Genomic DNA, 11614 nt, shown 5'->3' on the forward strand with positions numbered 1-11614 from the left:
CGCAAAAATTTTGCATGCCTGCGAAAATAAGCACCGTCCATTAAAGTAGTTAAAAAGAAGCCAAAGCGTAAGAACCAACTCAAAAAATGGTGCAAAGCTTTTAAGCACCAAATGGCAACCTGCTGAAGGCAATACGATGTATCTGTTGTTTTGGAAGCTCCTAAGTCCTGCGTTATGTGAATATAACATGGGTATCGATCAGCTGTGGTCATTGTGTCGGTAGAAGAAAATGACATTTCTAATGTGGGGCTTGCATTATTCTCCAACATCAACTCCTTCCTTACTCATGATGCATATGTTTGTATAGACTTACTTTTTGATTCTTAAAGGTGTGTGTATATGTGTGTGTGATGTGAGCCCGCTTTCGTCGGCCTAGGGAATTGCGTTCTATTGGGAGTCACTATTTCTCCACTCTCGCAAGAAAGAATTAGCTGTCAATATAAACCCTCTTATAGATATAGAATCTCACAATATAAATAAATATCTGAATGCTCTTTTACCAAATTATCTGTCGGCTCAAGTTGATTTTGTCCATAATATATAATTTAGATTTACTTGTCGCAGTATAACTACTTTTTTAGATATACAAGTCTGACAAGATAACACTATCCTGGATAATCGTCGGTACAAATTAGCCCGCTCAGAAGCAAGTAACCCTCAAATCTTAGCAATACCTGATTTCATTCAAGCTTACAGGTCAGCGTGGCGATTTGCTTCTTGACAGATATATGTAGTTTTCATTCCTTTCCATGCAAATTGTTTTACAATTGCTTCGTTCCTGCGTCAATGAAGGTATTATTTTCTCAGGCAAGGATGGGCCTCCGGAGTGCCAAGAGAGACACAGAGATATAGCAGTGACGGATAGATATTATATCACAGAGAGAGAGAGAGAGAGAGAGAGGTGATCACACTCTTATTTTTCTGTTTTAAGTAACTTCAATTATTGTTCTAGTCGCGTGGTGATCACATTCTTCTTTTTTACCACATCAGGAAATTTTTCTGTACATAAAAATCTTGAATTCTCTTTCACATTATCAATCTCTACATATGCAACCAAACAAACTTCAACACAGTAGGCAAAATTTGTGGCAGATATTCATGTACATCTAGGTCATCATTTTGAAGGAGATATCAGACTTGGAGCACAACTCTCTAGGCTCCAACTGACTGTTGCAAATAATAAAGTCCTGTTTGATGGTTTTGCAGTGGGGTGCTGTTACTGTAATTTTGCACTAAAACAGAAGAAAAAAAATATTCAAACAGAGACAGACATGTTGATATGAACATGATATAAAGCATATAACCCTACCAGAAAAATATGTGTAGTTGCTAGAAAGGAGAGATCATTATTGTTGATGATTAAGTTTCGCAAACAGTAATTAATTAATTAAAGGTGTATTCATAAGGAGGAGAAACATTTACATGAAACGAGAATAGCACTAGTATTTTGCTACTCCGGCCAATCACAGTATGCCACACGTGTTAACTTTGCCCCCATACGAGTTTTTATGAGAAAGGAGAGATCATTATTGTTAATGATTAAGTTTAGCAAACAGTAATTAATTAATATTAAAGGTGTATTCAGAAGCTAGGGTTTATATGTACCTGCAAGGCTGCAATTCTGCAAGGAATATCCAACTATTGACGCATTATTGATGAAAAAAGCATACAAATTTAAAGGGTTGTCTAATTTAGGCAACAAAAAACTATTCTACTTTTAGTACTCAAAGCTGAATCACCACTAGATAATGCGTGGAGTTTACAGATCACACATATATCGATATAGAATACCATCAAAGTTTTCTTGACCCATCAAAAGTCTTGTCTACATAATTTTTCAGACCTTGCATTCGTCGCCAGATATTTTTATTTATTTTTGTTTTAATTTGCCATGACAGCAGTGGACTGTTGTGACCATATCTGCACTCCAAATATCCTGTGTATTTAGGCAATATATATACATATCACATACATAAACTGTATGTATACGTATTTTATATTGTAACGGCAGAAACGAAAATAAGTATATGTCGATCGGATGGATAAAATTATTACAGCAATGACGGCATTGTGACATGAAACAAAACCAAATTGTATCCCTTAAGTCAATGGTTATAGGGTTGTGAGCTAAGATTGATGCCATAATTTCTTATTAATATGTTTTTAGCAACCAAGATTAACCCCACATTTGCTAATCACACTAATTAAATATGCAGTGTACACAGTTATATTATAACTTCCAAATGTGTCGACCAAACATGTCGAAAGGTCATTTCAAACATTTTAAAACCTTTTCTTCGGTTAATTTTTTTTTCCCTGGGTCAAGTAGGTAATGCTGCATATCGTCATCGGTGATAAGACGCCAATGGATAGATTAATGGTGGGTCTTATTCTGTGTGAGGAGCATCGTATTTTGATCATTTCTTGAATCTTGAGTTTCTCCCGTGAGAGATATTTTCTTTCTGATATTTGTCTAACCAACCCAACTTTTTTATGTTGAGGGATAAGCTAGCTTTTTCAGTCTTTTTCTTTCACTTCATACCGTACGAAGCTTCTTTATAGTACTGGTGCATATGCTTTTATTTGTGGTGGATGTTGACTTGCTATACAAGCTAACAAATTATTGAACAAAAGGTACCATGGTTAATTCATACTTTGTTTGCGGATGATTGCACGTATCTGAAATATCGTGAAAATGTTGCCTTGGAACCAAGAAATATCTACCGAAGATGACAAATTAACAATGAGAAATGGAAGTGCCCAAATCACTAGCACTTGAGCAACCCTTTGGCTTCGGCTTCGGGCACATTTTGGTTGAGAACTCGAAATGATTGAAATGGCATTCTGAGAGAATAAAGGGTTCGATAGTGATGTATAATGAGATGCGCAGAGCTTGGCATTGTATGGCTTCATGGCCTTGGGGCCTTGTCATCACCTTGGTTAATTTGTAGGGTTTTGTAGCTGAGATGAGAGTGAGACTCTGAGAGTGACAAGGCTTTGTATATATCTGCAGTTACTGTGTAGACCACTTCCTTAGAGAATCTTTCTTATTTGTATGGAGAAGTGGGGACTCCAAAACCCATGAATTTATGTTTAAATCATTGCTATATATCCTTTTATGGGGCGTGCCTCTCCTTTTTCCTATAAATGGAAACAAAAGAGCACTAAGTTTCTTTTTCTACTTTTTCATGTTAAAAGAAAAGGTTTAGTCTGACCTCCCACTGTCAAACTCAAGCGTGAACGACTAATCAGTCCAAGTGTACGTGATGTTATCCATTCAAATAGTTTGCCATATTAATTTTTCCCCGAGGCTTATAGCTTCAGTGGTAGATAACTTATTCCCACATTCACTGTTGACTCACGGTATTCTTTATTCTCTAACGTATGTTAACAATATGCATGTTGTAGTAACAAACTCTAAGCTCTAAAGGCCAGTCGAAAAAAAAAACACACACACACAACAACCTTAGCATAAGTATTTGGGGTTTTAGTTTAAGGCCAAACCTATGTACCTATCAATCCCTGAACTTTCTCGTTTTTGCCCCAAATCGTGGAACAAGTGGATCTCTCAAGAAATAGTTATACACTGTTTTCGGCACAGTATGCATCGCATCAAGCGGTCAAATAATAGTGTCAATATCACGTTGATAAGTTTTGGATGGGCTGTCAATGCATGATGAGACAGCGACGAGCAGTGAGTGACCACTACTTCTCTCGGTTTTTATTAATTAGCTTTGAAACTTGGTTTACGGATTCTTATTAGTCTTTCTATAAATTAATTTGCTTAAATAAATGATTGGGGTGGCCTCTCAGGCACAGCAAGGAACGGAGCTACGAGTATTGGCATAGACTATGGACAAATCAAAAACCTAATTTACAAATAGGAAAGCATTACTTTTGCTTCCAAATGACTAGATCCTAGTCACCACTTGCATAAAATTTTTAGTGTGAATAGGTCTCGAAATTAAATATTTCTTATTTTATAAAAAAATAATGTGTAGAAATAATATATATGCGTCAAATGGCTAAAATTTGATTTAATGAACTGAAAATGACATACAATCTCGGTTAAAGGCTCTCCAACAGAGTATTTGTAGACTTAAATTTGAAGAATATTGCACACGTGCAGCTCCTTGTTAATAGTATGTACCTTATGCCCTCCTTGCCGACCCAACTTCCTTCCTGTCTGTCTCTCTCAACACTTTCCTCAAAGGTTCACGGTTCACCAAGCTGTAGTTCATTCACTCACCTAAACACAAAAGAAAAAACAACTCCAAATCCCCACCATAACCTACTGTGTATTATTGACTTTCGCATATATATATATATATTAATAGTTTTAGACCATATGAATAGAATTCACATGCATAAACAGGTGCAGCACCATGATTTTATTATGTAAGGAGAGCCAAAAGTAAGACACAATGGGTGGAGGGACCACAGGGTTAGTTATGGATATCTCCCCTAAACTTGGCCATTTTTTTTGGCTTGTGAGTAGTTCCACTTCCACCTTTCGATATAAATGAATCTCATCATTATAATATAAGGATGTTCGGTTTCTCAACTATGATTTTAATAATCGGAATCGTTTGATTTTTAGTTTTTTTTAATGATATATTGTTTATGCAAAAGGTCAATTGAATGGGAAATTGTTTCAGTTTTATCTAATGAATTGCATTTCTTTTGCACATTAAAGTGACCAAACGACTTCAAATTTATATTATTTTTTGTAAAGATTACCTAAAATATAGACGGTTCAGTTGTTGAACTTCAAAGCGGAATAACTTTAGAAAAATGTGTGCATTGTTCTTAAAAAATAAGGACATCCTTAACATAGAAAACTCAATTTTTAAAGATGGTATATTTATTTTTATATGCAAACAAAATTGGAAACGGATGATTCGGACATTAAACCAGTAACTAATATTGGATAAAGTTGATTCATGTAAGTTCTAAGTTCTAACTAATGGCCATTTTGTTCCCCGTACTGCTAATGGAGTTTGCGGATTGCATTGCATGATTCAATCTTCACTAGGAGGGCTTTGTCTTTTGGTTAGATGATGGTACTTTTTCTTACCTTGTGGTTTTGATTATTAACTCTTTTGTAGTGTGTAGTATGTATGGTACTATTTCTTCCCATGGGATTTTGTCCCGCGTTGTTTTCCGTAGGAATATTTAAACGAGGCCACTGTTGACATGTTGGTTTTATCATGGATCCAGAGCCACAACATTTTTACATATGTGGAAATGGTTTATTCAGATTTAGAATATCTTTTATATAATATATATATTATCAAGACATACATGTAACACGACCAATTTCAGTTTATCTTAGGAAACTTGACAAAGTGCTTTCAACATAAAGACATGAAGATGACAAAAGATCGCATTTGCAGAAGGTGGTTCTTCTTGTTACATTGAAACCAAGAACAGAAGAAAAAGAAAGAAAGAAGAAACCAAGTCAAAAGAAAAGGGACAGAAGGAAAAATAAAAGAAAGAAGATGATCGATAACAACCTATTTGTTTGCCTTCTATGGCAAACTGAGCAGCTAGAGTCAACTTTTTCACAGCTATTCTGAGCTTTAAACAAAACCTAAAACATTTTTTTTCCTAAAATTGGGAATTTGACATCATTGGCACAGATTTCTCGAACAGCCCTAGCCTATAATCAGCCAGCCTTGACTTGTATGCGGACTTTTTGTATTCACACCACGTGAACTCTTTGTACAAGCTTTCTTCTCCTTCTGCCATAAGTGACGGCAGAGGTGCTATCTTTTCACTCAAAGGTGGCCCTCCAAAGAAGATCATTGAAATCCTTGAACTTGTAGTGTCTGCCAAAACCCTATGCCTCACGCTCTTGAACCTCCCATTGCTCATCACCTGCATCAAAGCCACTTCCAAAATTAGTAAACTCTCATTTTCCACGCAAAAAACAGTATAAAGGGCTCGTCACTTTCCATGTGTTTCTCTATAAAATCACTCAGAATCACTCCAAAACGAGCAAAAAAATTTACCCCAAAAGAAAATGGCGTCCAAGAACAGAAGAGGAAGTGATGTTTTGTTGGTGGCATGTTGTGAGAGAGTGTTTTGGAAGGAAGTAAAGTAAAGAGGCAAAATGCAAGTTGGCTGCTAGAAGTTAGGATTTGACCATAATTACCAAAGCAGAACAAATAATATGTATAAAAACAAAAAGTGAAGAAAAAAACAATAATTCCATTTATATTGGTACCTGCAAACAATCACCAACATTGATGAAAAAGGAGTTTTGATCAGGTGGGACAGAAACCCAAGTCCCATCCTTGAGACTGATTTGCAGGCCTGATGTGTTGTTTGATCTCAGGACAGAGATGATCTGTGGGTCTGTGTGCTCCCCAAACCCAATCAAGTTTCGTCCACTCAATGCCTGAAGCTCTGGGCATGGCGGATAGTAGTTTAGCCTGAAGCAACAGTCGCTCTTATCCTCTCTCAGAAGATTGCTCAGCACATTCCTTGGTTCAATCCCCAGCCCATCAACCATCAATTCCAATACCTCAAAGGTCATCTTCTTCACCGCGCAGATATAATCTAAGACTGCATCACTGTAACACGAAATGAAAGCAAAACCAATGGAACGAAAGTTAGATTACTTTGTATGCGTCTTTGTTTTGTTTCTTTGTAAAACAGAGGATTAAAACAGAGTGAGAAACAGAGTCCTCTGTTTTCCTGTTGAGAAAATTTTACCGGAAAATTTCTGGGTTTTCTTTGAAAATGGAGAGGGACTTGGGGGAGATGATATCAGGGTTGGTGTTGAGAAGGACGTATTCAATCCAACCCACGTCACCGTTTGGGCCAATTCTCTTGCTTCCGTAGCCGAATGGATTGGCGGGGCCTGCCTTCTCTTTCTCTGACTGAGGTAAGTTAAAGAATTTGAGAGCTTGGGCTTCAAGCGTGGTCATGAAGTCTAATGGCACTCCATGGTTGACCAGCTTGAACAAGCCGTAGTCTTGACAGGCCTTGACTATGTGGTGTTTTGCTTCAGGGTCTGAGAGGTCCACGACTGGAATTCCAGTGAACAAGCCGGTGGGCTTGCACGATTTGATCAGATCAGATAAATGGTCTAATGCAGCTGGTTGAGAAAGAACCACCATAGCTGGATGTTGCTGCACAAGAGATGTGTGTGTTTGTTTTTAGAAATGAGAGAGATGTGGGAAGAAGAAGAAGAAGAAGAAGAGGGGTTTTTTTATATAAAAAGTTTGGTTTGGTGAGAATGTTGAGAGAGGGAGAGGTGATGGGTTTATATGGGGAAACGGCTTTGCTTATTATGCATGATGAGTATTGAGGGGCAGAGGCGTTAGGAACTATAAGGAGGAGCCATCTGGCTCTGTGTTGTGTGTCTGCTTGGTGTGGTGTGTTTATGCTATCGAGGGAGAGAAATTGCTTTCCCCATTTCCAATTTCTGATTTCAGAAAACGGAAAACAGAAAATTATTAGGGAAACACAAAACCTATCTTTCATATATAATAATATTTACTACATAGAAAAGGACCGTCTGCATTATATATGGCCTATATAATATATACTTGCATGAATTGTTATTTTGAGTCAAGAAACAGATTCATTGTTACATATAATATGGTCTTGCATGAATTGTTAGTTTGAATTTCAGTATCCTTCGCAAATGGTATTTACTTTCTTACACGAACAGCACTAGTAGATTCCATTTACTCGTCCACGTGTTATAATATAAATAATTATTTATTAATTATATACCCTAAAAATTAAAAATATCAACTACATCCTCCATTTATATTGTGACAGGTCTTGTTATATTGAAGGTTTTTATATTATTTTATAATCCTTTTGGGTCTCAAAGCAATTAATCATGTGATGGTGAGCGTCTGCTTACATAGACACATTCATGTATATAATTAGTTGATGAAAAGAAAAGGTCTTGAGTTTGATACATTGGAGCGAGATTTGTGGCATGGGAACCTATTAGAAAAGAGATGCTGGAAGAATTGTACCAAAAAGATTCTGTAAGAAGGCTTGAAGAAACAACAACACATCTTAATCGTTAGGTGAAGTTATATCTTTTAATCGTTGAATCAGACGAACCAATTTGATCTAATGACTAATCAATTTGATTCAACAATTAAGAGATAGGACCTCACTTGAGAGCCATATATCGTATAAGTGGTGTTACACCATCATCATTCCCAAGTTAGGGTAAAGAGGAGCTAGCCTCAATTAACCGAAATTTTTGTTGTATTGCACGTAAAAATGATGTGGACTTCCATATGTTAAAGTTTCCATTGCATTGCCAATGGGTTCCCACCACAGTGGTGGTGGATTCCCCCTTCCCCCCGTGGCACCCAGGATCGAACCCCAGTGGGGTTTCTTTCCTCCAATGTAACCAAAAAAAAAAAAGTTTCCATTGCATTATATTAGTATTTTGGATGGGGAAGGCAAAAAGATGAAATGATAAACTTTGATATATGATTGCTTAAATGTGGCATCTTAAAAGGGGAAGGAGAGCCCCATATACTGCATCCAACATAGATTTCCAATATTATTACTGCTAAACACTAATTAATTATAAGTTAAAACCCTACCCCTTTCTCTATCTTTTTTTATAAAAAATAAAAATAAAAATAAAAATTAGTAGAGTGGTGGGGATGAGGTTTTTAACTGATAATGGGGAACTCATTAATTATTATTGGATGGGGCAAGTGCCCGAAAGATCCGAAAGCTATCCCTGTGACATGCATATAATTGAAAAAATATTATGCATGAAAGGGATGTAATTCTTTTTTACTTTTTTTCTTTTATTTCTTTGGAATGAAAGGGATATAGTTGACTTTAACAAATTGTTTTCTGCAAAGGTGCTTTGCATATCTTACTATCATATCTGTAATTGTTTTTACATATATATAATCAAATTAATGTTTTATGATGGTAACACGTATCTTGGCTTGGTATTATAAGTTGGATTCTAAACTGCCGAATAAGAGGTATATATATGCATGAATAAATTGGAAAATATATTGTCGTTGTTTTAGTTTTCATTTTTTCTTGTCCTATATTTCGCAAAATATGCCATGACAAATGTTCGACATGAAAAAAATGGGTCCGGTTTTGATTTGATATATTTCATATAGATTTTGTCAGATTTTGTAGAGTCCAATCGCGTGACTTTCTTCAATAAATCATACATGAAACTAATTAAATTCAGTTTCTTGAATTGACGAATAATTGTATGTTTTTGTTTCTTTTGTACAGGAAAAATAGAAGGTGTGAGAGTTGAACATCTAATGACCTGGGTATAAATAATTGCGTCTATGCCAAAGAAGGTTGGTTGAGTTGGTAAAGATCGTCCTCTGTCAAAGTCTAGACCCTGAGATGGCGTAGCCTATCCTCCTCCTAATAAACTTTTTGCCAACAAACAAATAATTGCGTTTGCTGATGTCTCTCATTGGAAAATTATTGGATATGCATCATGCAAGTGTGAAATATTACATAAAGTTCTGTAGGGTAAACCACATATAATTGATCAGTTAAAATTAGAATGAACATTACACAATTAGTAAAGCCAATTTTCTAAGTAAGGATCAAACTTGGAAAGAATGGTCCAGAAATTGTCACGTAGCATCACCAAAAACAAAGAGTGGTCAAAATGATTGCTACGTATACATTCCGAAATTCTCAAGACAAAGATTTTCACTTATCCACTCACATAGTTGAACAAGAAAAAACTTCTTAACTATTAGCTGGCTGGCTCCAATATTTTATATATATAGCTACCTACTTATAAGAAGATCAATTTTTGTTAAGAATAATCGACTAAAATTATTGTTAATATCACCCTTGCACATAGAAATTTGTGAAATTTATAGTTTGATTTGGGTAATTTTGTATGTTTCGGGTACACACTTTCGATCTGGAAAGAAAAAACTATTAAGTTCTTTACATATTGCCAAATAAATACAAATGCATCTGGTTGGTCAAAGAACACAAGAGACCCCTTTGAGTTGATGGAAGAAAAGCTATCGTACCGTTACAATCAAATATATTGAGGACAATGGAATAACTACAAACATAATTTAATGGTTGTTTTAATTTTGTTTTCGTAATCGTAAAGGTTCTGATTACAGCACTGATATTCTTTGCTTGTGTAGGCAAAAAGGATATTAGCGTGTGGAAGAACACCTTTTACTAATTCATGTTCAAAGTCAAAACTAAATTAAATAAAAAGTCATGGTCAAACTCCTTAATTTAGCCCTATAAAAAACCTGAAAATAGAGCTCCATATGTAAATTTTATCTAGGGTAGTAGGCACCCATTCCCGTCATTCAGGAATCTTCTTTTTTATTTTTTCTGAAACAATAATGCAAGGCAAGAAATGACGTGTCGTGAAGAAGGTGGAGACATGAGACATGAGACATGGAGAAAGAGATTAAACTGCCTGCATTATGCGTGTGGTTTATACAGACTTTTTCAAGTACTGACTGACTTGGAAATAGACCTATCTCTCCAGTCTCTGCAGAGACTTTTTATCTGCATGAGAGAGTGGGTGGTGGAACAGTCAAGGTCCCTAGTCGGGGCAATGGACGTTAACTCTTGAGAAAACATATCGAAAAATAGTGTAGATGCAATTAACCTGATCAACTCTCACTCCTCACTGCCAACAAATGAGAGAGAAAAAGATCTCTGAGCTATGAATCTAGACCCCATAACCTGATCCAACTACGACACTGCTCTTGGAGAAAAAGTTGGATTGTCTACCCTTTAGGTTTTCTATTTGTATCCAACTAGCCTTGAGACTTGGTTACGAAAATTAATTGTTAAATACTTATATTGTCAAACTACGAATTTAAACTGCATGTATAGCAATAACAAACAAGGCATGAATTGTTAAAATTTACGAAATAGATAATGTTTTCCGTGAGTTTAAAATACAATCGAGATGGACAAGGCATTTGAATTGTATGGTATAAGCTCTTACATTTCGAATGTGATTCCTCTTGGTTTCTTTTAGATATTGAATTGGTTTCATAGGGCATGTTTGAGAGTTTGAGTATGACTGTGTGACATTGACAAGCCGCTGGGGTTCCAGCTGCCTATGGCCCCCCTACTAGATTCCCTCTTCAATTGGCAAAAAACCATAAGCCCATACATCTCCCTTTTCTGCAAGTCCTTTTTCTAATACTTCTCTACCAAGATAAAGCTTATAGCTATGGTACTAGCTAGGGCATATATCCATCAGCAGTACACGTGGTACTATTTCGAAGCTTGATGATAAAACATACTTGGAGTGCTGCTGACACGTGGAGGACCAGGGTACGACTACGACTTGATTGTAGCTGTAATGGCCTCCAGCTTGGTCATCATCCGTCAGAGTCAGCATCTCCCATTAACAACGTACAACGTACACACACACATATACACTCTCCTCCCATATATTCCTCTATCTCTCCTTACCGTCCGTCTGTCTCTTTGAGCTGTAAATCAACAATAATGGGTGAACCTATCTATATGTGTGCCAGCTTCTAATATGGCGCCCATGCTTTCCTCAGCTCCCACGCTTACAATGAAATACATATGGTCTCTATCTATTTATGTTAGTTTTCGTGCTACT

The 11614-nt window shown here is 36.3% G+C and overlaps 1 protein-coding gene across 1 annotated transcript; it reads right to left on the reverse strand.

Annotated features, from left to right (window-relative positions):
- Positions 1 to 5368: 5368 nt before the first annotated feature.
- Positions 5369 to 7456, reverse strand: LOC110773997 (gibberellin 2-beta-dioxygenase-like). Its single transcript, XM_021978513.2, has 3 exons — positions 6721 to 7456; positions 6230 to 6578; positions 5369 to 5880 (listed from the first exon to the last, which is right to left on the reverse strand). Exons 1-3 carry the CDS (start codon positions 7125 to 7127, stop codon positions 5611 to 5613), a joined length of 1026 nt encoding a protein of 341 aa, XP_021834205.1. The 5' UTR covers positions 7128 to 7456; the 3' UTR covers positions 5369 to 5610.
- Between the last annotated feature and the right edge of the window lie 4158 nt (positions 7457 to 11614).

The sequence above is a fragment of the Prunus avium genome, chromosome 4 (assembly GCF_965620075.1).
Source record: "Prunus avium chromosome 4, drPruAviu1.hap1.1, whole genome shotgun sequence".
In the NCBI taxonomy this organism is placed as follows: Eukaryota; Viridiplantae; Streptophyta; class Magnoliopsida; order Rosales; family Rosaceae; genus Prunus; species Prunus avium.

What these genes read in the sequence shown, in the direction of transcription:
- LOC110773997 (XM_021978513.2), bottom strand. Translation starts at nt 7,127, where the DNA reads ATGGTGGTTCTTTCTCAACCAGCTGCATTAGACCATTTATCTGATCTG. An exon ending in GAAAACCCAGAAATTTTCCG is followed by an intron (nt 6,579 to 6,720) that starts GTAAAATTTTCT and finishes TTCGTGTTACAG; the next exon opens with TGATGCAGTCTTAGATTATA. An exon ending in ATGTTGGTGATTGTTTGCAG is followed by an intron (nt 5,881 to 6,229) that starts GTACCAATATAA and finishes GCTTTGATGCAG; the next exon opens with GTGATGAGCAATGGGAGGTT.